Source organism: Anopheles marshallii, chromosome 2 (assembly GCF_943734725.1).
Source record: "Anopheles marshallii chromosome 2, idAnoMarsDA_429_01, whole genome shotgun sequence".
NCBI classification, from domain to species: Eukaryota; Metazoa; Arthropoda; class Insecta; order Diptera; family Culicidae; genus Anopheles; species Anopheles marshallii.
In genome coordinates this window covers 6,634,865-6,661,508 of record NC_071326.1, presented here as the reverse complement: position 1 = coordinate 6,661,508, position 26,644 = coordinate 6,634,865, and the positions used below count along the sequence as shown (strand labels likewise).

Sequence of the window (26,644 nt, the reverse complement as noted above, 5' to 3'; positions counted from 1 at the left end):
TGCTTGTGGATTTTCCGGGATGATCTTCTTCAATGTGCACACACGATCGCGAGACACACACACGCACATCAAACAAACTAAACACGCACGTAAACCGTTTTGTCAGCAATTGTTTGCGAGACCCGTTTCGGGCAAATGTATGCGATGCAATGCGCTGCGAAAAAACAATAGGGCCGCGACTGAACCGTTAAAAGCGGTGAGAGCAGTTCGGCTGAGATAAAATTCCCTTTCCCGAGAGAGCCTTACGAGGTGAGCGAATTTTGCACGCGCGGGTGAGAAAGACCGCAAAAATTGTGTCATTCAACCGTTGGCGGCACTTCGAAGCGTGTCAACATACGCCAGCGGAACACGATCTAAACTGTGTTGTTGTAGGTTGTATCCAAACTGGTGAGTTGAATGGGAAAAGCCAACAGCTCATCGACGCACCAACAGTCGAACAGTCCACGTAATCATTTTCTGTCATTTTTGGATAGTTTCTTGAGTTTTTTAATAGTAAGTGCGTGCTTCGGAGAATAGAGAATACGTTAATATCTCAACAAAAAGCACACACGTGTACGCGTATGCTCGCACCGGATTGGTGTTTCTTTCCTTCGAACGGAAACTATCCTTATTGCTGCACTGCTCTATGCAGCTGTAACGGCTCTCGCACGAAAACGTGAGGGGAGCAAAGTGTGAGCGTCACAACGGCACCATCGACCAATCAGAAGCGAGAAAAGATGGCGTGATTGCTTACGTCATTTTTTTATTCTCCTAGTCTCCTATAGCGACTGCGACTCACGCACGCGGTTGATTGTTTACATTTTCAGCTGTCGTATGACTCATTGGAACTGGGGGAAGGGTGCGGTAATTGTTTCATGACGTGGTCCACTCCGGAAGTACAAATCTTCCGAGTACTACACAGGGGGAATAATGTAAATGCATCTATTCAACGAGTGATTCTATCAACATCTGGGTAATTACTTGCGACAGCTTCTTTCGCATGGGATGCACTGCGGCGCGAGATTGGAGGAAGTTTCAATAATTCAGCGAAAATTTTTCAAAAACCAAACATAACCGTTTGATGACAGTTGCAACAGTTGACGTTTCCCAAACGTGCATCATGTGTAATCGAGTAGAAATGGGCTTTATTAACTATTTATTGGAAATTTTATTATTTGTGAAGCAATACGAACATTTTAAAAATGTGTTGTTGATACGCGCTTGTAAAGTTTTAAATTAGTACCAATGTACATTTCTGTTCCATGTTGCCTGTATATATCTTGACATTTTATGATTTTGAAATGTCACAACCCAGTGAAAAACTTCAGCCAAACAGAAAAATCGGATTTTTTTTAAATCAAGAACTGTTTTCTGCTTACGAAAAAGAGCACGAAAATAGCTTCAAGATACAACTAATTTATGTTCTTCTTGAAAACAATATTGTTTGTATTGTTTAATTACGATCTCCCGACAACTCCGGTTAACAGCTGGTCATCCGGCACGAAGGAAAACAACGAAGAAGAAGAAATACGCGCGCCGGCTGGATTGGATGTTTACATCACGGACAATCAAACGTTTGGTTATCTCGGGCGCGCACGTGCCCGCCAGCAACACCTTCATCCGGCAGGCGACCTCCACCGTGATGGAATCACCAACTATTTCGAACGGAGCAACAGCATCCGATGAAACGAGCCACCTTCCACCGTTGCAGTACCGCGTGACTGCAAAGTGTAGTGTGACAAAGGCGCGCGTTGGCGTCATGAGTGTACGGCATGCGGACGTCGATACACCGGTATTCATGCCGGTTGGCACACAGGGCACGCTGAAGGGTGTGTTGCCAGAGCAGCTGCTCGCGTTGGATTGTCGCATAATGCTCGGGAATACGTACCACCTCGGAATGCGTCCCGGGACGGACGTGTTGGAGAAGGCGGGTGGTTTGCATCGGTTCATGGGTTGGCCCCGGGCACTGCTGACCGATTCCGGCGGGTTTCAGATGGTTTCACTGTTGCAGCTGGCGGAAATTACCGAGCAGGGCGTTCGGTTTCAGAGTCCGTACGATGGCAGCGAGTGTATGCTGACGCCGGAACGCAGCATGGAGATACAGAATGCCATCGGAGCGGACATCATGATGCAGCTGGACGATGTGGTCAAGACAACGACGACGGGACCGCGCGTGGAGGAAGCAATGCACCGAACGATCCGCTGGCTGGATCGTAGCATTTCCGCGCACGGGCGTGACGATGAGCAGAGCATTTTTCCCATCGTACAGGGCGGATTGCAGCCGGATTTGCGACGCGTTTGTGCGGCCGAACTGACCAAACGTAACACACGTGGGTTTGCCGTGGGCGGACTTAGTGGAGGTGAAAGTAAAGACGAATTCTGGCGCACGGTACATCTGTGCACGGATTTGCTGCCGGAGGACAAACCGCGCTACCTGATGGGTGTCGGTTTTGCAGCCGACCTGGTGGTATGTGTGGCGCTAGGAGTGGATATGTTTGATTGCGTATTTCCAACGCGAACGGCACGGTTCGGTTGTGCATTGACGCGTGCCGGACAGATCAACTTGAAGCAACGCACCTTCGCAAAGGATATGCGACCGATTGAGGACGATTGCGACTGTTCCACGTGTCGTACGTACACACGGGCCTATCTGCATCACATCGTCACCGTCGAACCGGTGGCCTGCAGTATCGTGAGCGTTCACAATGTGGCCTTCCAGCTACGACTGATGAGCGACATGCGAGAAGCCATCCGGGAGGATCGATTTCCAGAGTTTGTGAAATCGTACTTAGCCGTACGCTTTCCGGATGATACTGTCCCCGAGTGGATTCGGGATGCTCTTGGCGCTGTGAACGTGCACTTGTAGCTAGTCTTTTACTAACGATCGATTATCATTCCTGCATAATTTGAACCAAACTGACGGATTTTATCCGAATAACTAGTTTCTTTGTGTTTCCTTTTCGAATGTGTACGAACCGTCCGTTTGTACACTGAAATAAAACAATTAATAATTTATTCATAATCCTTCGCCTACGCCGGTACAACAGTTTCATCGTCTCTCTCTCTGTCCTATCCGCACGTCCTACATAAACTCGTCCGAATCGTTACCAGCGTCATAATTAGAGGTCATATTTTCCGGCTTCATCAGCGAATTGTAGCTCCGCAGTTCCGCTTCCTCCTGGCGTTGCTTTTCTTGTTCCTTTTCATGCTCCCGTTGCTCCCTTGCCATCCGCTTCTTATCGGCACGCTCCAGCGCGTCCCGCTTTTCACGCTCCGCCCGGAAATCGATCGATTCTTCGCGTTTTGTTTTGTTCAAACGGTTCACTATTTCGTTGCTGCGCTTCTCTACCCGAAACATGCGCACCTCCTTCTCGCGATGGAAAGCCACCTGCCCAACCTCCATCGCGGCCGTTTTCTTGAGATTGTCCCACATCGTGTACACGATATCGACATTGTTCATCTTGTTGCCATTGATGCTGTTCGCTTTGACCAGCTGACAGGCGTCTTCCAGAACGGTCGATGGGATGTCGTCGAGCGTTTGGCCCGGCTCGAGCCGCAGGTACACGTGGGCCGAGGACACCTTATGTACGTGGAACCACACATCTTCCGGCCAGCCCCATCGAATAAGATCTTCGTCTGTGTAATAGAACAATTCTTCCATGAGCTCTCCGTCGACAAAAAAGGCTGCCGACCCGGCATGTGGGACTTACTTTCGTACTTATCCAAACCCATGAACAGTGTCACCGGTGGTTGAACAACATTGCTGGTGAAGTAAAATACCATCGTGTTCCGGATGTTGGCGCAGACTTTACCTACCACCGTTCACCTTATTAACATTACGCGCTGGACGGGAAAAGATGGTGCGCCTTTTTGGTTCGTATTCGTGAATATTTACCGAAAAAACGTTGTTTAGTTTACTTCGTTTGCTGTGACACATTGAAGGTGAGAAAAGGCAGACCGGTTCATCAGGCACTGCCACGCCATTTTGACAGTTGTGCGTACAACCTAAAAGTCAAACGCCTCGTAACAATAACAAGAGCATGTCAATCTGTACTGGGGTGTTTGAAAAGTTGTGTGGAAAATGGATATTACGATTTTTCTGTGGAATTCACTATAGGTGAGTGTAGATATGTTTGAATACACACCATGCTCATATTCTGCTAAATGTTTACTGAGAGTTCAATTACAACGAGGTATCCCAGTGATTTCGCTATAAATGCACTGGTCTTCTCAGAGCGTAGTGACAGACTGTATCGGATCAAATTTTGATTGTTTTAAATTTCAAACTAAACCAACCACCAACTTGTACTGACCGAACAACATAGCGATTGTAATATCCTGGCTATCTACTGAACGTATCAACGCCATCCCTCCATCTGAATTAGTATCTACCACACCTTCTCCCCATGAGGACGACCTTAAAGGACTATACAAACCGGGTTCTTTCTAATGGCATGACCAGCCCACTGAAGCCTAGCGTGCCTATTTTGCCGTACAACTCCTAGGGCTAATCATTGTAGCGGCTCCTCCATTGTCCTTCAATAATGATGAATAATGAGTGATCCCACTTATAGGACGCGTTTGGTATTTTCCGGCTTTGAAGGCCTAGAGCCACTGTTCTGAGAAGTGATCAATCTTTTGGGAGTCGATTTCTTCAGATTCATGTGCATCTTCAAAAGATTCATTAAGCACTAAACCGCAATAAACCAGCCGTTTATTACTGGGATCACTTCTGGGATACTTCTGGTGGTGGTTCTTCTTAGGTAGCTTCTTTCCAAAGTCAAAAAACGCTAAAATATGCAAACTGAAGCAACATTTATTCGATCAGCTATAAAGAAGAGGATCTGATAACGAATACAAAACAACTCTCAGCATACTCCCGAGGTCATCTAATGCGTGAAGCATACAAAACCCATCATTCACCTCAGCTACATTCTAGAAAGAAAACACTTTTCCTTCGATCCTCTTACCATAACCGGTCCTGCCCGGTGGTTGTTTATGAAAGCTTCCTTGGTAAAGAAAAGATGATGCAATAGGTACAAGATGTGAAATCAGCCCGCATATCTCGTACCGATGTCTTCGCCTCGTGCAATATTCATCCATTAACACACTGATGCAGTTTAACGTTGCAGTTCCCGTTGAGCATCTGGTTTTTTTTAACTACTCCCTGGATTGACGATATTCGAAGACTACTCACTTTACTTCAGCCGATTAGGATGAAGCTATCCGTGGTCGTATCTGGCTTCCAAACGATCCACATCTCCTGCACGTCATCACACTCCAGTGAAGCAACACAACCACGCACCGATTATGCACAGTCTTATTCAAGATACGAATAATTTAATGGGTTTTATTACACAAAAAGCTCCATACTTTCGCACAAAAATAGCATTAAAAAAAAGGAAGATAATCTCACACTAAACACAAAGGTGTCGGGATGACTTCACCCGTGGGCATGTTCACGAGAAGTGCATGCTGACGAAATGATCCCGATTTTTGAAGTGTGGTCCCCAGCTACCATTACCGGCGTTTGTGCCGTTGGTGGATTTCGTCTGCAAGGTAGGACTGGTGCTGGTGTAGCCGGTGCTCTTCTTCACGTTTCCGCCACCCGGGGCTTTGGCGTATGCCGACTGTTGGTTCTGTCTGGCCATTGTGCTCGAACGATCCTGCATTCTAGTGCGCTTGGTATCCGGTAGTTACCGCTCTCAGGGTACGTACTGAATCTGGGTGAGCACCTGGAACTCGAGATGGTTGCCGGAATTTCCCGTACGGCTACCTTTGCGGTTGTTCAAGTTGTTGATAAGCCTGTAAGACAAGTGGAGAGCGAATAGAAGGGGGGTGATATTGGTGAGAAAAGGTTGCATTTTTGGGTGGATCGAGTGCTATGAACCATTGGGCAGACACTTTCGTTCGATCTTCCAGGTGATCATCCATTTTCAACCAAAAACGAAAAAAAAAAAAAACGCTCCCCTATCACTAATACAGTACGCGACATGTTGTTGGGAGTGGAGTCGAAACCGGAAAGCGATACCTGTTCAGCTCCACGTAGTCACGCGTCGAGAGCGTGTGCGATTTGAAACCGGTTTACGAGTCATCCCTGAAATTTTACAGCTTGCAAACGAATTCCCCTCAATTAAAAGAAGCACAACGAGGGAAAGGATCTCCGATCGATCCTATACTGACAAAAAAAGAGATCTGAGATACTGTAGATCACTAGTTGCACACACTGACGAACTTCTGGTGACGTCTGTACACGTGATCAGTAGGAGATCCTTTGGGAGCACATCACACCCTATACCTAAAGCCTGTTCCTTGTGGCCCTTTGCAAGATCTAGCTTTAAATGGTCTTATCACGCACGATGGCAAACGATCGGTAATAAAAACAGGCCGCATGCTGACGTTGTATTTACCTGACGGATGGCAGAAACTTGAGCGTTGAGTCTGGTTTAACTATTAACATTGACACCAATTTATTTTTCCAAACTTTTGAAGTGAATCAAATCATGCAACCGAAACGAATACTTCTGACGGTTCCGTACTGAAGGAGACTGACGGGATCGAGCGCTCTCGCGCCCACTTTTATACGCCCGATGCAGAGAACCGTACCGATGCGCTAGCCCGAGAAGAGACTCGGTGTTCCCCTCCCCTCCCCCCATGTATGGATGCGATAAGGGTCCGTGCGGGTGGGCTGAGCCCACCACAAAAAGACGTCATCTCGCCACTCTACTTCAGCTACTCCCTCTGCAGGTGTGTTTCTCTCCTGGGTAGCTGTATCTCTAAAACTGCGAATAAAAAAAAAACTGGTTCCCATCTCGGGGAACTGCCACTTGCTGCCCCTCTGTCTGTGCTCGCTTCCGTACCCTGTCCCTGGTGTGCGGCTACGTACGAACGAGTTTCTACGATGAATTCATCAACATCTCCCGTGCAATAAACAACCGACCACGTCGAACGAGCTAAAGGTCCTCCCCTAATCTCTTGAGTTCTAATTCGTTACCAATCCGCACTATTTGTTTGTTTTTTTTGGTGGGAAATCCTAGGCAGAAGTGTGTATGGTCATGGTACCGATTTGAACGAGAGCGTCCGCTCGGTTGTAGAATTGTTGAATCGGAGAACTCGGGTGGATGAATTGGAATAGCTAGAATAACTAGATCGTACTATCTCAAGGACATATCGGCATCTAGAACCGCAAAAGATCAGTGCGTTGATTGAATCCGATTCAGACTCCTCTGAATTCCTCCTCTGATCTGAATGACTTTGAATCTCCTTGCCAAAGATGCATAAATCTTGGAAGATTCTCCATCTATGAAGATATGAGCTGACATCGAGGATTGATGATTCTTTTGAGTGTTGATTCTTGATTTGACCCCACATTAAAGATGACTCTTCTCAAAAGTTTCGTTACCTACAACACTACTCGGTGGTCTTTTGATCGCGGTTGAATGTATACAATGCGCATAGCACGATCGCACTCGATCACTCCGTCTTCTCATCTCTCTTTTATCTCCAGATCAAAGTCCAACACTGTGAATATTATCTGAAGTTGACATTTATTTTAATCCTTTTCATCTTCAGTTGCATTATTGAAATAATTTTGCGTGTGTTTCTCTTTTTTCATCATCTTTTGGCATTATTGAGAGCATTTTCTTTACTCGTCCATGTGATTGTGGGCTTGCCACGTGCTGTGAAACTGTATAAGGCTTCCCTCGGGCTCATCAAATCCCGGATTTACGTTGCTTTTTGCTTTTCCCCTGCCTGAACCGCTACTTTCTTAAGCCGCTCCAAGATTGGTGTCCATTTTGAAAAAGTTTTTGTAGAGTTGTATTCATTTCTGTCCATGCTTGTACCGAACCGTACCGCGACCCAAGGGACTCAATAAGCTGCGGCCTTGAAACGTTCGTTGTCTTGTGCGGGTTGAAATCTTTTGTTTTGCACCGTTTCCGCTATGTTTGTCCGGTGAAAGATTTATCATAGACCTTCTGTGAAAATATTCCACTAAAATCAAGTTGAGTATTAAGTAAAAGCGTCAAACATTTTAAGTTGCTGAGAGTGCTTACGATCAGAAGTTAGACAAATCTATAGCTTGTGGCGCAGTAGCTAGCCAACAGGCTGAATGCATAATCAAGTATGCAACCCCCAAGCGGAATGACAAATCTGTTGGGATAAAATCAAGGGAAATTCCAGCGCACCGGCCATTGCAACGGCAATAATTTTAGCCATTTCCCTCCCGGCTACTTCCAACAGTTTTTTTCCAACTCCTCGCTTCCTGTCCCTCATTCTGATGCATTAGAATGGTCGCATTAACCGGTGATCATAGTTTTTATAAAAGAAAGTTGCTTACATAAGCACAACACTAAGCAATAAGATTTCGCGTCAAGGAAGAAAGATAATGTGCCTCAATATCAAAGTCCAAAAACTGCACGCCCCAACCGTGGGGGAGATGTTGATCGGTTCTTCTTTTTCCCATTTTCGTCCGTGCTTCTTACTCCACATGAGCACATGCACCAAACGGACAAAACCATTAAGATGCAGAAATGGAAAATTTTCAAACCGACAGCTTCGACACTCACCTCAGCGACCGAAGGTAAAAACAACAAAAACGGGATGAAAATGAAAATTATGCACCAACAAAATAAGGCAACCCTTCGGACACGGTACGCTACCCACTACCACCAACACGGTAATGTTCTTTTTGGAGGGGTTTGAAAAGGAAGGCATCTTCCCAGGAAGAACAAGCAGAAGAAAACACGGTGAAGATAAAACGACACAACCAAAAAAAAAAAACATGAAACAAAACACATAAAAACGACAGTTTACCCGATTAGTCGCATCCATCCTGCGAACCGGACCGAGATATCTGGTGCCGCCTTTTTCCTTGCCGATCCGGTTCGAAGCGGTTTTGCCATCGGATCTGGGTCTCATCATTAAACACCAAAACTGCCACCGCCAAACCATTCCGGTTTATCGAAACCGGGGGGATAGCCCCCACCTCGCTGGCTCCGGCGCCACCACAGAGCTCATCCACCCGCTCACCACCACCCGAAAAAAAAACGATATTGAGGGGAAGAGCAGGACGGAGTTCGCGTCTTTTTCGGTCGTTTCACCGTACGAGTTGGAGCACGCGTCGACCGCATGATCGGCTCCGAGCTCCAATGCCAATTGAACGAATCGCGCTGCGAATCACAAACCCACCTCTCCCTGCCATCCGTCCTGCGTGTGACCCGCGCACCCACTTTGTGGAAGAAAGGTAGAAAAGACAGAACAGAAACGTGTTACTCGGCTGTTGCGTACTAAAACGTGTCCGCTGTACTAAAATCCCAAAGGAAAGGCATCTCTGGCACGTGTGTGTTTGCAATTATGTGTGTACCGTTTAAAAAAACATGTCTATAATTTTTATTAAGGACCTTAACGCTAGGAAAGGGATTTTGAATTATTAAGCCTAATACTACACGAACATCGCACTCATGTTTCGCTTGCCCAGTATCATCAGCATCTTCACTATGAAACGTAAATTATTACCATCAGTTGAACCGTCGGGAAAACATGCAAATTACACGTGATAAAGCGTTTGCAGTTATGAGCATTACAGTTAGCCAATTTTGCTCTAGCCTAACGTCTTCCACACGCTCAACATTAGCACAGTATCAGGTCGTGTTGTGGACCGTTGAAATTGTTAAATGTTTCATCTCCAGCGAGCACACCGACAGCCTGCACACGATCACGACGCAATCGGTAGGTGATGAGACCAACCAACCAAGTCTGGTGGAGGTTGCTGTCCTTGAAGATCTCTGCGTATCTGGCTGCTTCCGGTGTCTTCTCCAATATGATGGCGAATGTTGGTTAAGACTCCAAAGTCCACTATGCAATCGTTGGACCGTGCCCCCTCCATTTGTTACACAAACATAAGTAGGATATAGAGTTCAAGATCGCTTTTATCATCCGTTCGCTCAATAATTCCCTGAATATAGTTCCCTTCTATCACTCTATACACGCGTGGGTTGTTTGATTGCAATTGATGATTGTTCCACCGAGACGATTTCTTCTCAGCCTCTGTAAAGGTGAGCTGACGAGCAAGTGCAACCCGGTCGGTCCACAAGCTGCTTTGGACACCTTATTCGTCCCACAGTGGCGTCGCATCGCCGAGTGTCAATGACGCCGAGTTCGATGATGCCGTTTGGGCGGGTTGGGATGGCGCCGACTGGGGCGGTGGTTGTGAAGGTGGCGGCATCGGTGATCGGCTCGCCGAATATTTGGAGGATGATCTAGGTGTCATACGGTGGTCGTGCGAATTGGACGACGTCACGGAATCGCTGGACCTGCCACCACCGCTGCCATGATGATGGTGGTGATACGATCCGCTAGAACTATAAAAAAGAACGTTAGTTGTTTAGTACCAGAACGGAAAATTCCCTGTGTCTTTTAATTACCTTCGATCAGAAGAACCATGGTGGCTTTTCATCATACTGCTACTGCCACGGTTGCTCCAGGAATCCGTCGCTTTCGACCAGCTGTCGTACTCGTTGTTACGCGAATGGTGCATCTGCTGCTGAGATGACGACTGCGAACGGTAGTGATGGTCGCTGCTGTTAGAGTACGGCGATGGTTGCTGCATCATCATAAGGCCGCTACTGCTACTGCTGGCCGCACTGCTAGTACCGCCCATACCACGTGCAGAGGATGACGATTTGTACGCGTGGTGACTGGCGGAAGGTGGCGGATGCCCGGTCGGTATGCCGGTGTAGGAGGATTTGTTGGAGTACTGGGACGGTGTCGAGGTACCGTAACGGGGCGTTTGGGAGAAGTGGGGTGTTTGCTGATACGGCGTCATATACGGTGTCTGTCCGCTCGGAGTGTAGGGCTGTTGGAAGAGCAGCACAACATAAAAATGAAACATCAAATCATCGTGAATAGTGTCTAAGTAACATTGCATCAATTCTTTGAATTCCAGAATTCGAGTGGATGGTTTTTCCTCGTTGGGAACCGTTCTACAAACTTACCGTGGTCACAAAGTTGCTCGAACCATACTCGAGTGGCGTGAAGGAATAATGGGGCGTGCGATGTGCCGCGGCCGACAATGAATTCAGCATATGCGGAGGCATATTTTTCGCGACCGACTCGATTGTTTCGCCTGTGGGAAATAACAAACAAACCATTCGATAAAACCATCCAATAAAACCCAAAACTCAAGTAATTACACTCACTATTAATATCGCTAAATTTGGGCGTACTGCCGTACGGTGTGCGTGACGACATGCCCCCAACCTTGGGCGTGCTTTTCGGCGTATCGACCGGTATTGGGTCGCGGAAGTGCTCCTTGAACCACTTGAGCAGCGAATTGACCGAATCGAACGTTTGATGCCGAAACCGGTACCCATCGGGTGTAACCGTCACGTACTCGTGGCGGAACTTGTTGCGCGGCAAATACGACAGCAGAAACCGTCCCGGGTACGTTTTCGACACCGAGATGATGTAGTGGATTTTGTTGGGATTTTTCTGCTTTTCCGCCTTGATGATTTCTTCCGCCTTTTCCTTCGAGCCACCGTCCGTGTCCCGGTAGTACTTGTAGTTGAGTAAATCGCGCACATAGATCGCCATCGGTGTAATGTGACGGGCGATGATTTCGTCCAGATCTTCGAACTCATCGTTACCGATCCACAGCGTTTGACCGAGGCTGAACACGTTCTCCTTACCCTCCTCGCGCACATCGATGTGTTGGTAGATGTCGTCCGTTACCTTCCAGGTGGCCGTCAGATGGTCCGAACCCTTGCTCGACGGTCGAACGATCACATCGCCCTGATCGTAACCTTCCAACAGCTTCAGCGCCTCCGCATAGGAGATGTTGTGGAAGGACGGATGCACGATAACACGCTTCACGTACTGCTGCCGTGCCTGTTGCTTCTTCGAGTCGGCCTCCTTTCTCGAGTCTGCCTCTTCCGTTTCCTGGTCGTAACAGGTATCTTTTCGCGGACGCCACTCCTGCTTCCGATCGCACAGATCCGAGCTCTTCGAGGAACATTCCAACGAAAACCGCTCGATATCGATCTTCGTTACGCGCACGTGCACCGTCTGTCCGATTTGTACACGCTCTTCCGGATTCTTCACATGCTTGTCCGATAGGTTCTTGATGTGAATGAACCCGTTAAGCCCGTTATCAAAGCGTACCCGTACGCCCGTTGCCTGACCCGGACATTCGCCAGCATCGAAGTGATTCCACACCTCGGACAGCTCGGGGAATTCGGTTTTCATACAGAACGGACACTGCCAGAACCCGGTCTCGTCATTGCGCACCGGATTAGCCTGGTCGAGTTGTTCACCTTGTGGCTTTCGGTAGGTAAACCCAGTCACCGTAGCCAACATCATCTTGCCGACGTACAGAGATTCGGGCGTTTCCTTCGTGAGGTAATCGAACAGTTCCTCCGACGTTACCGAGCGGAACGGTGTACGGAGGTCTTTGTAGCGCGAGTTCAGTTCCGCCCGGATGTCGTACAGCGTGATGCTCTTGTTACCGAAGCCTTGCCGATCGAGCTCGATAGCAAACGCGTCCAGGTCGAGATCTTTTAGACGCTCGGGTGCTTCCAGAATTTCTTCGAGTGCACCGGCAGGATTAGCTTCCTCGTCGTCGTACTCCAGCGCATCGACGGCCATCTTGCGTGCCCATTCGTACGTTTCCGGATGCACACGCGACCCGTCCAATACCTCCACGTACGTTTCCGTACTGTCACCTAGCGAGTTTGTATCGATCTTGATAAACCCGGAACAGTTGATAAACACCTTCGGACCCATGTGGCACGTCGTAACGAGCTGCGTCCGGTTCTCTAGCCGTGAGTTTGTCTGCTTCAGTAACTTTAGCATGGTCTGGCCCTTGCGCGGACCCAATCCACAGATAAACTGTACCAAGTTCGCCGTCAGTGGATTCTGCACAGCCAGATTCACATCCACGCCCACCTCGTTGGTGCGATTGATAAACTCTAGCTGAATGTTTTCCAGCAATTCCTCCTTTGTTAGCTGCTCCTGTAGCGAATGGTAGCGCAGGCAGAGTATTTCCTCGTCCGAGTTGCACAGCTGAGAAAACTCTACCAGTGGGTCCTGGACACGGCGTGCGATCGATATAGCTTGTCGGAGCAGTGGTGGATACTCCTTAAAATCACTCGTGCCCTTGATCGAGTTAGCGTACACCTTCGCCAACTCGTTATCCACGATCTCGACCGCTATCTGCGGGAACTGTTCTTCATCCTGCAATCGTTTCAAGCACTCGACAAAATCTTGCTGCACCATCAACGCATCCTTCGATTCGCCGCCGATTACGATCACGTGCGGCTTCTTGCTGCGTATGAAATTCGTGATCGTGCGCAGATCCGTCTCTTTGCACTGCTTTTCCGACTCGCGGTACGCGTTCTTCTTTTTCAGCAGATGAGGTATGCGCAGATAGTCCGTCACTTCACCGTCCGGTGCGATGATCGCCCCGAAGGCAGACTGCGTGTAATCGGGCACGTAAGCGACTCCCATCACGCGTACACCTCGTGTCGTTTCCCACTCGTAATCGTCAAAGTCTGGCACGGGTGGCCGATACGGTGCCACCTTGATCCAGTTGTACAGCTTGCGACAGCATACGCGCAAGACGGCGTCCTTCGCTTCGCTCAGCAGCGTGTTGTGCAGCTCGCGCTTTAAATCCGGTATGACCATCCGGTTAACGGCTAGCACCACACATTCCGCCCGCACCTTGTTCCACTCCTGCACGTTCTTCGCGAACTCATCACGGTGGTAGAGCGCCTTCAGCTCCTCGAGAAAGTCACCCGAAGTGTTACCCTCGATTCGGTCCACAAACTCCATCGTCAGCAGTTTATCTTCCTTCGCGATGTACAGCTTCAGGTACTGATCGCCCGTCAGATCGCGCACCGGTTTCTCTTTCAGATACTTCATCGTGTAGCACGGATGCGTTTCATCGATCTCCTTCATTCCCTTCTTCGTCGGGCGCACATTGAGCTTAGCTCGTTCAAAGTACAACTCGCGGATGCACTTTCGAAACAGTGGTTCACGGGCGAGTTGGCGCGCCACCATAAACACACCGCCCTGCAATACCTCTTCCGGTGACTCGAACGTCGTACCCATGTACTCTTTGGCCACCTCGAGTGGTTCCTTCGTTTCTTGCTCGACCTCGTGCCGCTGATAGCTATCCCGCACGTTCTCCGCGAATTGTTCCGGCGTCAAACCAAAACGCTTCGTCAATCCAGTAAGACCACGCTTCCGGCAAATCTCGTACGGCCCGATGTCAATATTCAACCGTACGCGATCCTTTCCAGACTGATCTGCTTTGCCGTCCCTGCCGCTGACTACTACCTCTCGCTCCGGCCCTTTATGCTTTCCTTCGTATTCTTCCACTTCCTCCTTATCTTCTTCGCCGTTCTCGTCACCCTCAACATCGTTCTCTTCCGCTTCGCCGTCTTCCGGGATTTTCTTCTTAACGATGGGCACTTTTTTCGGTACCGATGGATTCTGCTGACGTGACTTTTCCCTTAGCCGCGTCCGCATCGGAACGATATCAGGCGCGTAGTACAGCAGAAAATGTAGATGCACATCTTTCAGCTCTTCGTGCGATTGCACCGAACGCAACCGAGCCAAATCCTCGTCCCGAATCACACGCATGTCCTCCGGTATCGGTGCGTCCGGATTTTCCATCAACTTGTCGAGCTGGTATGTGCGCATATTCTCGTACAGCCGCTGCAGGGAAGATTTCCGTCCCAGCAGCTGACACCACATCGAGTCGTACTTGTAGATCTTCCACAGATCGTTTATGTTCAAATCGGGCTGCACGTACTCCTTCCGGTAGAACGCGATGAACGGAACCTCCAGATGTTGGTTGCGCATAAAGTCCAGTGTGTGTTTGATTTTCGGCACGTTCGAGGGTGGTTTACGCGTTACCGTGCCCTGGTCGGAAACGTGCGGCTTACAGAACGCCTGCTGATAGATCCACTCCGCTTCCTCGTCCAGCTCGTTCGAACCTTCGGGCACCGCCGTTACAGGTACGTCACGCAGCTGCATTCGCTCCGGCACATCAAGCTTGCGTATTGCGTTATCATTGTCGGTGAAATGACCGCGCTTCAGTTCGCTCGGTTCGTAAATTTCATAGATGGATTTTTTCAGCATTCGTTTGCCCTTGGCCTTCGCCTTCTTGCCACGTTCTCCACTGGGACGATCCACCTGCTCTAGCTGCTCCTCCTCATACTCATCCTCCGCCTCCGAGCCCTCCTCGTACTCGTCGTCATACTTCTCAAACTCATCGTAATCGAAATCGACACCGAAGATGTCCTGTCCTTCCTGGAGTGAAGCATCGGTAAAGATGTGCCTTCGCTTCTTGCGCTTATCGCTGATCGGCACACCGTCGTCATCCACGATGAAGTCGTCCGCATCCGATTCTTCGTCCTCTTCTTCGTCGTAATGTTCACGCACGTTTGTCATCGAATCACGCTGCCCACCCTCATGGTCCGATGCCCGCTCTTCGTCATCTTCGGATGCCGCATCGAACAATCGATTTTCGATCGTTTCCCGCATCATGCCCTCATCGCCCGATTCGCCATCACTGCCATCATCGTTGGTGAACTTTTTCAACCGCTTAAAACGTTTCTGTTGTATCGAAATCGAAAAAAATAGTTTTTAATACCTGCCATTCATGCCAAAACTAATAAAACGTTCAACTTCAACTAACCCGTTCCACCTTCACGCCAAGATTCTCTTCGATCAGCTCATAATCGTCGTCCTCGAGCCGATCGTCCAGCTCGTCGTCGCTCTTCTTGCGCTTGTGATGACCTCCTTCGGACCCATCGTCCGAATCATCATTATCGCTTTCCTCCTCGATCGGATTATCATCGATCAGATCCTTCAGCTCCTCACGCAATCGGTCGTCATCGTCTGTGTTACGGATATCGATAAAAAAGGAACGTATTTACAAATGCGTGCAAAACTCGTCAAAACAAAGAGCGTAGTACGGCTTATGCAACATTTCGCACTATTTCATTGCCTTAAATTGTAATCCTTATTAAAATTCATCTACGTATTTCCGATTCTTGAGCAAGACAATTCATTCAACCGGTACGACCAGTTCACGTGCACACAAGTGTCCCGGTTTTCCCGAGCGCCGGTCTAGACAGGATTTCTTTGGGGTTTGTACGTGCATAACAGCACACCACCGTATGCAAATGCGAGCAAACTTGCTCGTACGATTCACCATACTTGCATTTACATCCACCCATCAGAAACCTGCTGCGACATTGTGGCACATGGATATAAATAAAAGTAAACGGTGAACATTGGGGCCCACTTTCTGGAACTGGATTTATCTGGTACGAAGCAGATGTTCTCTCCAAGTTCCGGACTTCTAGGCAGAGTGTAATAAACTAACAACCAGTACCACTAGCCGGTATTTAAACTCTCGTGACTCCAGTCGTGAGAAATGCATTCACATGGTGAAGTTTGCAATTGACACTCTTCGCAGAGTTGAGACGTTGTCCCAATGAACAGTTGCTATCTTCAACGGTCTGAATCTACTTGATTACATTCCAGGTCTGATAGGGGTACTATTTTTTCCAGCCAATATTAGCTCGAACGAGAATGTTTGGCTAAGTGTAACCCATTAAATTTCATGTAGAAAGTAAGTTTAGCTATAGGTCATGAAATAGGTCAGCATTAGGTACTTTAGGAGGCTTAGCAACTGAACGTGCGTATGACTTTTTAATGGCGTTGATGGTGTTTCAGGATCTTCTACAACACAGCGTCAATGTAAAGATGTCAATGGGAAAAAAGCGTGAAACAATTGAATCCCCCTTTGTACTCGGCGATCCGAACATTGCTCACCTTCTTCTTCATCCTCGCTGTCTGAAACGGCCTTGTTTTTCCTGAGCTTTTTGCGCTCGTGTGGTTCCAACTCCTCCTCCTCCTGCAAGGAAAGATGTAAAGATGCATGTAGGTCATATACTTTCTTGTTCTGCGGTGCAATTAATTTCACAGTCGTGAAGGTTAGCAAATAAGCTTGGGTCCCACGACGGGTAATTGAAGATATTACACATCGGGGATATTACACATCCTTCACATACACACTCACGCACAGGCACACAGACGCTCGCGGCCTTGCGCACTGCTTACCTCACTCTCCTCTGCTTCTGAATCGATGAAATCAGCCATCGCCTTTACCGGGGGCTTTGATCCCTACTCAGGAAGTTTTGATTCAACCAACTTCAGTTTCGCAAGGTGGCTTTCTTTCCAGGCGAATTTCACTACAAAGAAGCTCCCTTTCCTTCTCTCGCTTCCCTGTGAACACGTCCCTTCCTCTGATGACACAACGCAAAAACACAACACCCAAGTGCGGAGTGAACCTTTTTTGTCGCTGTTTCTCTACGCTCGCCACACCACGGTGTCCGCTTGCCTGAGCAGCTGATGCAAAGGGTTCAAGGACTGCTGCAAAACGATACTTGCGGAGCTTGGGAAAATGCTACGTTGTACTCGATGCCGACAGCGATGATGCATCAAGTAGCGCGATTCGGTGATGAGGGAAAATTTGCACACTTCTTCCGCGACGTTTGTCCGCTGCCTATCGTGCGCCCCAACGCTTTCGCGTATCGCGTTTCACTTGGCGTACACTCACAGTTCTCCTTTTAATTCACTTTTTCGTCGTTTAAACCATCCAAAATGAGAAAAAATGCCGTACGACGGCAATCTACCACGATGTACCCGAAAGTTTTGTATCAGCCATGTTGGATCGCTTTCGTTGACAGCTGCTCATGTTTGACAGATACAGGTGCTTTCATCAAACGGGTTGGACAATACGGGATTCAATTGCGGAACTGAACATAGGGTTTCTAAAAATGAGCTAATCAAGCTATAGAAGGGTAAAAAATCACTTTGGTTAATTGGGATTTGGTAAATTTAATTAATTGCAATCCATCAATCTAGAACAGGGAAGTTAATTTTTAGTGAATTTAATGTTCAGCACGTATATAATATGAGGTTCAATTCGTGAGTGCTGCCCACCACGATCGTTGCGGCTTCATCCAACGAACCGTATTCAGCAAACACCCGACATCATGTCGGATCGCTGAAAGCCCAAGCGCCGTGTGTGTGTGCGTGCGTATGTGTGTGCTTTTTTGTGTTGTTGATAAACGTCAAAAACTACAAAAATTCGATATTTTCGTGGCGAGGAATTGCTATCGACGAGCACTAAACTACGGATCTGTCGCGAGCTGCTGTGAAACGCGCAAACCCCACCGCAATAGTTGCCAGTGAAATATGCGAAGGTAAAATATGGTGGCCCCGTTTTTTTCTTTTCTCTATCCTTCAGTCTCTGGTGTAGTGTCGATTTATGTTCCCTCCTTCTACTCCGTCACCTGCCCATGGGGCTACCATCCTCGGCTGGGGTGCGTGTGCGTACGTGAATGTGTAATGAAGAAGAGGACGTATTTGCGTCCGTGAATTGCGTGCGTGCGTGCATATCTTGGAAAGCGGGCAGGGTCCTCCCGTACCCAGCACCCCGTCGGGCAAAGTGCGGATCGAAACGGGGTGGCAAAATGTGCCCGTGAACGGGCTGTTGGCTAGGGTGGTAGAAGAAGTAAAAGAAGTGAAAGAAAGAATGAACGCACAGACACTGTGTGGGGGAGAAGAAATTGCATTGGTATGTGGAATCTTATTTTCGTCGAGATCAAAAACGCGTGTGAAATGGCAATGGTGATATTCTAGTGGAAAAACATATACACACGCACACATGCACCCATACACACGCACAGGCGGTCGCGCGTTGCTACAAGGAGAAAACGCAATGGAATATTCGATAATCGCTGACCAAAGGGATTGTGGAATGTGGAATTGGAAGCAATCCCATCGTGCAGTGTGTCGCTGTGTGCGTGCGTGTGGATGGTTGTGTTTTTGTACTGGCGTGCGCGTGTGTGTGTGTTGCTGTGTGTACGTACATGTGTCGTTTTTTTTGCTGTGCAGTGTGGTGTGGTGGCTACTACGCGCGATTCCCTGAATCGGATTGCATTAAAAATTGTCTCCCGTAACCCCCTTTTTGGTCGTGGCTGCCAGTGTGCATTACAGGGGGGAGGGGACATAATGCGGCACCGTGTGATCACACACACGCACACCAGGAGGGGTTTTCATCTCGCGTAAACAAAAGTTCGATCAAAAATGGAGTATGGTCGCCTCAGCACCCAGGCACCACATTCCATCGATCGGTGTGAAGATATGGGAGTGGGTGGGATAGTGTGTGTGCGAGAGTGGGGTTGTCGATCAAACAACGATTCTGTTGCGGAAAACCGTACGAAAGATGTCATCGGAATGTGTGTGATCGGTCACGGTTTTTTTTGCCAATAGTTTTTCCACTCCCTTATAAACCCGGATTAATATGTCGTGTTATTGGTGTGATAGCGAATCTGAACATTTCTGCAAAGAAACGTGTATAGGCACCCAGAATGCATGTGGCAGAATTGTACACAGAGCGTTTTCAGTGACGGTGGAACCAACAAGTCCATTACTTTACCATTCCATACCACACCGGAGGACACGATGACATTTACGAAATCCGAATCCAACACAACACACGGATTGCTTCGATTTGGACGATCGACTGCAGCTAACAAAACCACACACCCACCTGTGGCCAAATGCATGTGCTTCAGAAGTATTTGCCAATAATAATCATTGGGTGCCAAGAATGCACTCGTTCTTTGTAGTATGAACAAACAAGTTCTCCATGGTCAGTGGAATCTTACCGTACTGGTGGAACTGCGGTGTTTACAAAACATACACTAAAGTGTTTGCAAGCAATATAAAAGGGTAGCACAAATTGCACATTACTCGAGCAAGACGAAAATTGATAGATTTTACAGGGTTTTAAACTGGTCCGTGCCGTGCTAACGAAGTATTTTTTTCGTCCATGAAAAGGGAACTTGTATTTTACTCTCTTGATTTACCGTATATAAGAGATCTTTGTGTATTTTAGATTGTTAGATTCTGATTGCTGAATTGTTGATGAAAAAATAGAAAAAAAGTTTCGCTTCACTCTCATCAGAAATACTAGAATGCTCTTCTTCATCATCAGAGAAATTTCTTCTTCTTGGCACAACAATCTCAATACCTTGTCTGGTCAGGTCTGGGTCTGAAAGTTCTAGCTTGCTTTGACATTATTTACACGTATTCGGATAGTCAGTCCTGCGTACGGGGGTTTGAACCGGATAGGATTTACCGTCCGGTCCTGTCGTGTGTAGACCGGCGTCGTTAGCAATACACCACCACCGAGCCGCCATTAGAGAAATTTTCTCTATTCAAAATTGACATTATCAACTGTGTCGTCCTTGACATTCTTAAGCCACTGTCCCCCGTGTATAAGAAAATCGCTATGTCTCACGCAAAAATATTTGACTAAGACAGTTGTACTATACGATACAAAAACTTGCGCAAAACGTTCTTCAGCAATCTCTCTTTGACTCTTTGATTATTAGCTATCTTTCATAAATTCTGTACGAATGTTAAATTCTCACCTGTAAACCCCTGCAATGGCATTATGCAAAGAAGCAACAACAACAAAAATCTGCGCACAGAGACGTGTGTGACGTCTTCTTTTTTCCTGCCAGTTCGCACGTCGTCGTCGTTTTTTTGTTGCTTCGTTCTTTCTACTTTGCATTCCGTGCATTCCACGAATAATTAGAATAAACACGCATCTGTGAGCGTGAACCAATGCTGTGCATGTGTGGTGCAGAGACGGGCGCGCGCGATAATGGTGATGTTCTGCGTGAGTCACGGTTTATGCAGCTAAAAGATGATCTCTGTTCTTCTTGTTTCCGTTCCGTTTGTGCGCGTTCTCTTCTTTTCGCATCGCGGCAAGCTGTGATTTTCCGTGTCACTTCCCTGTGAGCGTGTGCGCGCGTGTGTGTGTGTGTGTTTAGCGTTAAGTTCAACGTTAGGGGAGATGTTACGCATCCTAGAGATGGGTTTCGTTTGGAGGTTGAGTATCCTTGGACACATCAAAACGTTGGTTTCGTAGAAATATATCAATATGAGATCAAGTTTTCAAGTTTTTACGATACCACCGGTTCAATTTGACCGTGAGCATCAACAGGACCGAATGACGCTAGCAGAAGATGTTGATAAAAAAAAATCTCCTATCACCTAAGCTGCACAAAGATGGTTGAAGCTCATTCGATTCTCCTTTTTCATTTGCAGATCTAGGAAATAGCAGTAAGTTATGCATATTATAAATCAGCATGAATGGAAAAGGCGGCAAAGTTCCGTTGTCAGTGGCTCGCCACTCGACGTACAACGCGATAGCATTGGAGCAGATCAAGAACGAATTGATGCCGTACGAGACAGGCCAAGCCTTGGGTGGTAGTCAGGTAAGTTCATCCTGAGCGATTTCCTTCCCTTGCTGTACTCATGCCTCATGCCCATTCCGTTTTCCAGCTCGTCGCACCGTTGAAGCGCAAACCGAGCATCGAGAAGGATGCACCGCAATCGCCGCTACACATGCAGCGCACCAGTCCGGCCCTCGATTCCGGTGCCGGTAGCTCACGCTCCAACAGTCCCCACTCGCAGCAACCGTTCTCGTCGGCGGCCCTGGTGGGGCGCAGCTCGCAATACTCACCATCGCCCTGCCCGACCAACTTCAGCGATGCGCCGCCAATACCACCCCCGCGCTGCTCCTCCACACCGTCCACTCCTCAGCCACCGAATCCGATGCATCTGCTGAAGCGCATGTCACCGGCGTCGGTGGCATCCGGTCGAAATGGGCAGTTCGGTGGGGCGGCCTCTCAATCGCCTGCTCGCGGTTCTTCGCCCATTGCCAGCGGTGGGAATCATCAGCTGCGACAACCGATCATCGTGCAGAATGGGCCACAGGTGCAGCAGCAGCTTAGCCAGCAGATGGCGGTATACACTGGGAACGAACCACCGCCACCCTATCCCCAAATTGGACCGTCATCTCCGCCCAACTATCTGACATCGTTTCACAGCCGCCAGAGCCCGACTCAATCGTCCACGCAGTCGGACTTTCGCAAAAGTCCCAGCTCGGGCTTCTACTCGAACGCATCGATCGGTTCGTCCAGTCCGATTACCGTTTCGCAAGGCAGTGGAGGTGGCGGCAGTGGAACAGGTGGGAGTGGTTCGGTGGGTGGGATAGGTGGTTCGATACAGCGGCCGATTCCGTTGCAACCGAAACCATCCACTGTGCATGCACCGCCATCCAAACCGGCCCAGCCTCTGGTCATAATGCACTCGGTCAAATCGACACAAGTGCAGAAGCCAATCCTGCAAACGGCAGTCGCACCCCCCGCACCGGCCGGTGGTGTCGCGGGTGGTAGTGGTGGTGCTGGTGGAGGCGGCGGTGGTGCTGGCCATCCGATGCACAACAATCCTCCACCACCATCGTACGCCGTCTCGGTGCAGCACAAGTTGAACAAGGCGGCAACCGGCTACGCAACACCCCCGTCACCTTCGCCATCGGGTCTCGCGCATGACGGTACGGCTGTCCGCCATACCGGTGGGGGTTCGGGTCCGTCGGGACCGCCAGGTACCTGCAGTGGCGTTCCAAAGCAACCACTGCGAGCCAAACCATCGCAGCCCGGGCTACAAACCGTGCTTCCTTCTAATGTGCCAGTGCAGGCCGGCGGTGGTACTGTGAACGGTCAATCGTCACCCGCCCAACCACAGGTGCTGTCGAACAATGGTGGTAGCGGCGGTACCAACAGCCACAATCATAGCGCCACCGGTTCACCGAACGATCCACCATCGTACGATTCGACGATGATACTGCTGCAGAAACATTCATCACCCAAGAAAGAACCTCCGCCAGCATATCTGCTGGATGGTGGCGGTGGTGGTGGTGGTGGCACCCCACCACCACTTCCACCATCACCGCACTGTCCTGCGTCGGCAATGGAAATGGAGCAGCAACAGCAGCAGCAACACCGGAACAATAGCGGCAGCGGGAGTAACAATCACCACCAGTCACATCAGCCCCACCACCTGCATCATCTGCACCATCAGCACCACAATGGGCACAGCGGCAATGGTGATGGTAGCGGTGTGAACGGCAATGGTGCGAACATAAACGGTGGCAACGGCATGAACCTATCCAGCGCCAACTCCAGTACCAACGGCAGTAGTAGTCATAATGCGAATTCTAATACTATTAACAGTAATATGAGTAGTAACACTAACGCAAATGCAAATAATAATATGAAGAGTAGTATGCATAACAATCATAATCATGATCATGCGGGCGGAATGATGCATGGCACCAGCATCGTCAGCAATGGTAAAGCGACCGGACATTCGCGAACCGTCGATGAGGATCGGCTGGTGCACCATCATCACCATCTGCACCATGGACCGGCCACCACGAACGGGCTGATGCAGCATGCTGGTGATCCGAAACAGTTGCCATTGCCGAAAGCACCGTTGAAATCTTCCGGTAATGGTAATGCCGCATCGCAACACGGTTTTACCGGTGCGCTCAAAAGTTTCGGTGCACTGATGGGAGGAGGCGGTGGTCAACAGCAGTCGCAACAGCAGCAGCAACTAAACCATCACCAACAGCATCATGCCGTAACGCACGAAGCTAAGCAGCGTGGCATGGTGACATCGACGTCTAGCCATGGCGTGCGAAGTAGTCTCATGAAGTCGGTTCGTTTTCCGACCGGCAACAGCAATGGGCCAGCACCGGCCTACACGAACGGTGGTACACCTGGCGCCGGCATGGATCATGGGCTACCGGGAGGAAGCAGCACGGAATCATCGTCCTCCACAATGCCAACATCAACTGGAGCGAACGCGGCAGCAAATGCAGCCGTTGGTAATGCTTCCTCCAGTGGTGGTAGTGCCGGTGGAGGTGGTGGAGGAAGCGGTAGTGGCGGCGGCGGCGGCGGCGGCGGAGAAGACAACCCACGAAAGATAAAACATCAATCGCCGATACCGGAGCGAAAGAACCTGTCCAAGGAGAAGGAAGCAGAACGGTCCGAGTGCAAGGTGAAGCACTACTCACCGCAGGCGTACAAGTTCTTCATGGAGCAACACATTGAGAACGTGCTGAAGTCGTACTCGCAGCGTATCTTCCGCATCAAGCAGCTGGAAAGCGAAATGTCGAAGCTCGACCTGCCGGAGGAGACAAAGATCGAGATGCGCAAGCTGCTGTGTCAGAAAGAGAGCAACTACATACGGTTGAAGCGCGCCAAAATGGATAAGTCGATGTTTGCGAAGATCAAAACGATCGGTGTCGGAGCGTTCGGGGAAGTGACGCTAGTGAAAAAGATCGACACGACCAACCATCTGTACGCGATGAAAACGCTTCGCAAGGCGGACGTGCTCAAGCGCAACCAGGTGGCGCACGTGAAGGCCGAGCGGGACATTCTAGCGGAAGCGGACAACGAGTGGGTGGTGAAGCTGTACTACAGCTTCCAGGACAAGGATAACCTTTACTTCGTGATGGATTACATACCGGGTAAGTGTTGCGTACCAGCAGTGGATAGTACTGGAAGCGATGAATCTAACAACTTGCCGCATAATGTTCCAGGTGGAGATCTCATGTCGCTGCTAATCAAGAAAGGAATATTTGAAGAGGATTTAGCTCGGTTCTACATCGCCGAGCTGACCTGTGCGATTGACAGCGTCCATAAAATGGGATTCATTCACCGGTAAGATAGAATTATTTTTGAGTACAAACTCGCCATGATGCCAGAACATGAACATGAAGACGTTGTCGGATGGTGGTCGTGGCATAACAAATGTTGGTGGGTTTTAACGCTTTATCTCTATGATATACACGTTACAGAGATATCAAGCCGGATAATGTGCTGATCGATCGTAAGGGACATATCAAGCTGACGGACTTTGGGCTGTGCACCGGTTTCCGCTGGACGCACGATTCAAAATACTATCAAAAGAGCGGTATGTACTATATTACTTATATAGAGTAAAAGAAATTCGTTGTTGAATTGCATGCTCATCACACCGTATCCTTTAACAGACCACGGAAGGCAAGACTCGATGGAAGCGTGGAGCAAGTTTGGTTCGGAAATTCCCCCACCGTTGGAAAGGTAAGCCAATCGAACGGCTCTACAAACGAGTGATCAAATAATAATGCGTCCTTCTTCCCATCCACCTCCGACGTTAGGCGAAAGTTCCGGGAGAAAAACCGCGCCAAAGCACACTCAATCGTCGGAACGCCCAACTACATCGCACCGGAAGTGTTGCTGCGAAGCGGTTACACGCAGCTGTGCGATTGGTGGAGCGTCGGCGTCATACTGTACGAGATGCTAGTCGGACAGCCTCCCTTTTTGGCAAATACAGCAGAGGAAACACAGATTAAGGTAGGAGCGAGACGTGTGTAGGATATGTTCAAGAGGGCAAGTTGCTTATATGTAACACCATTCCCCTTCATTCACATTCGGCTGTAGGTTATAAACTGGCGGCAAACGTTGCGCATACCGGCGGAAGCGCAACTGACACCGGAAGCGAAGGACATCATACTGCGGCTGTGCAAGAACGAGGACGAACGGATCGGGCGGAACGTGGACGAGATCAAGTCGCACCCGTTCTTCCGCACGATCGACTTCAGCAAGGATCTGCGTAGCCAGCAGGCACTGTACGAACCCAAAATCAAGTACCCGACCGACACGTCCAACTTCGATCCGATCGATCCGGGCCGGCTGCAGGATTCATCGTCGTCCTGCGACGAGGGCGGACACGGCAACCTGGACGAGGTGTGCGACAGTGGGAAACCGTTCCATCACGGGTTCTTCGAGTTTACCTTCCGGCGGTTTTTCGACGACGAATGTGATCACAAAATCACGCTCGACTCGAGCGAGGGACAGGCGGAAGCTATTTATGTATAAAATAATAATTACTAATATTATTAATCTATTAATTATTACCGACCCCTAATAAGCGCTAAATCCATAAATATTTTAATCTATCTCTTCTAATCATGCACGCAAGCGCGCTGCGCAACGAGGACGTTTTGCGCGCCACGATTAAATATGCACAGTTTTAGGATACGTTCTCTCTCAACGGTTTTTTGTGTTGCGTTTTGCGCCGTTTTGTGCGAAAACGACGGAGTAATTAGGGTGAAGGAAGAGGACTGGTTAGTGTCACCGTCGACCGTAGCGAAATCCCAACTTCTTGCGTTGGAAGGGGATTCTAAAAACAAAACATAAAACACAGAAAAGCAGGACTACTTTTAGAAATAATGAAGGTTAACAACACACGATAAAGTGCTCTTATAAAATTACACACGTACACCTGGACAGGAAATTTGAGGCCTTCTGGTAGGAATCGCAAAGGACCCGTGCGCGGATCCTATGTACTAGGGAGTAAATAGAGAAAACGTTGAAAACAGTGGGAATTTATTTTGGAACAGGGGCAACGATCGAAACTAGGTTAGGCGAACGCGCAACCCTTCAGTGTTTAGGGGTTGTCACACACACATATACACAAACACACATCAGTGCCGGCTTCAGATATATACAGGTTTTTCGTTTTGTCGATGATTAATATAACTATTATTATTTTATTACTTTTATACGCGAATTGTTGTACAGTGCAAATATGTGTGATTCTGAATTTACAGAGTATTTAGAACGTAAGATGGGAGCGGGGGGAGTGTGTGTGTGTGTGAGAGAGAGAGAGAGATACG

General features: G+C 48.7%; 5 protein-coding genes across 5 annotated transcripts; 2 read left to right on the top strand and 3 right to left on the bottom strand.

Annotated features, from left to right (window-relative positions):
- Window positions 1-1,528: 1,528 nt before the first annotated feature.
- Window positions 1,529-2,845, top strand: LOC128707263 (queuine tRNA-ribosyltransferase catalytic subunit). The gene has a single exon (XM_053802215.1). It carries the CDS (start codon window positions 1,529-1,531, stop codon window positions 2,843-2,845), a length of 1,317 nt encoding a protein of 438 aa, XP_053658190.1.
- A 216-nt stretch (window positions 2,846-3,061) lies between these two features.
- Window positions 3,062-3,762, bottom strand: LOC128719862 (coiled-coil domain-containing protein 25). The gene is made up of 2 exons (XM_053813501.1): window positions 3,690-3,762; window positions 3,062-3,615 (listed from the first exon to the last, which is right to left on the bottom strand). Exons 1-2 carry the CDS (start codon window positions 3,760-3,762, stop codon window positions 3,062-3,064), a joined length of 627 nt encoding a protein of 208 aa, XP_053669476.1.
- Window positions 3,763-5,659: 1,897 nt separating this feature from the next.
- Window positions 5,660-6,485, bottom strand: LOC128708692 (uncharacterized). Its single transcript, XM_053803672.1, has 2 exons — window positions 6,390-6,485; window positions 5,660-5,784 (listed from the first exon to the last, which is right to left on the bottom strand). The coding sequence occupies exons 1-2, from the start codon at window positions 6,437-6,439 to the stop codon at window positions 5,685-5,687; spliced, it is 150 nt and encodes a 49-aa protein (XP_053659647.1). The 5' UTR covers window positions 6,440-6,485; the 3' UTR covers window positions 5,660-5,684.
- A 3,602-nt stretch (window positions 6,486-10,087) lies between these two features.
- LOC128719315 (transcription elongation factor SPT6) lies at window positions 10,088-17,151 on the bottom strand. Its single transcript, XM_053812940.1, has 7 exons — window positions 17,113-17,151; window positions 16,825-16,906; window positions 15,680-15,882; window positions 11,178-15,597; window positions 10,974-11,104; window positions 10,404-10,834; window positions 10,088-10,340 (listed from the first exon to the last, which is right to left on the bottom strand). Exons 1-7 carry the CDS (start codon window positions 17,149-17,151, stop codon window positions 10,088-10,090), a joined length of 5,559 nt encoding a protein of 1,852 aa, XP_053668915.1.
- A 1,431-nt stretch (window positions 17,152-18,582) lies between these two features.
- LOC128709990 (serine/threonine-protein kinase Warts) lies at window positions 18,583-25,894 on the top strand. Its single transcript, XM_053805029.1, has 8 exons — window positions 18,583-18,634; window positions 21,181-21,350; window positions 21,418-24,451; window positions 24,524-24,644; window positions 24,782-24,897; window positions 24,977-25,046; window positions 25,124-25,319; window positions 25,407-25,894. The coding sequence occupies exons 2-8, from the start codon at window positions 21,222-21,224 to the stop codon at window positions 25,842-25,844; spliced, it is 4,104 nt and encodes a 1,367-aa protein (XP_053661004.1). The 5' UTR covers window positions 18,583-18,634; window positions 21,181-21,221; the 3' UTR covers window positions 25,845-25,894.
- Window positions 25,895-26,644: the final 750 nt, after the last annotated feature.

Coding starts and splice junctions, on each gene's coding strand:
- LOC128707263 (XM_053802215.1), top strand. CDS start 1,529: ATGTTTACATCACGGACAATCAAACGTTTGGTTATCTCGGGCGCGCAC.
- LOC128719862 (XM_053813501.1), bottom strand. CDS start 3,762: ATGGTATTTTACTTCACCAGCAATGTTGTTCAACCACCGGTGACACTG. Junction 3,616..3,689: donor GGGTTTGGATAAGTACGAAA/GTAAGTCCCACA, acceptor TCTATTACACAG/ACGAAGATCTTATTCGATGG.
- LOC128708692 (XM_053803672.1), bottom strand. CDS start 6,439: ATGTTAATAGTTAAACCAGACTCAACGCTCAAGTTTCTGCCATCCGTC. Junction 5,785..6,389: donor AAGTTTCTGCCATCCGTCAG/GTAAATACAACG, acceptor CTTGTCTTACAG/GCTTATCAACAACTTGAACA.
- LOC128719315 (XM_053812940.1), bottom strand. CDS start 17,151: ATGGCTGATTTCATCGATTCAGAAGCAGAGGAGAGTGAG. Junction 15,598..15,679: donor TTGGCGTGAAGGTGGAACGG/GTTAGTTGAAGT, acceptor TCGATACAACAG/AAACGTTTTAAGCGGTTGAA. Junction 10,835..10,973: donor CGAGCAACTTTGTGACCACG/GTAAGTTTGTAG, acceptor CTCTTCCAACAG/CCCTACACTCCGAGCGGACA.
- LOC128709990 (XM_053805029.1), top strand. CDS start 21,222: ATGAATGGAAAAGGCGGCAAAGTTCCGTTGTCAGTGGCTCGCCACTCG. Junction 21,351..21,417: donor AAGCCTTGGGTGGTAGTCAG/GTAAGTTCATCC, acceptor TCCGTTTTCCAG/CTCGTCGCACCGTTGAAGCG. Junction 24,452..24,523: donor CGTGATGGATTACATACCGG/GTAAGTGTTGCG, acceptor ATAATGTTCCAG/GTGGAGATCTCATGTCGCTG.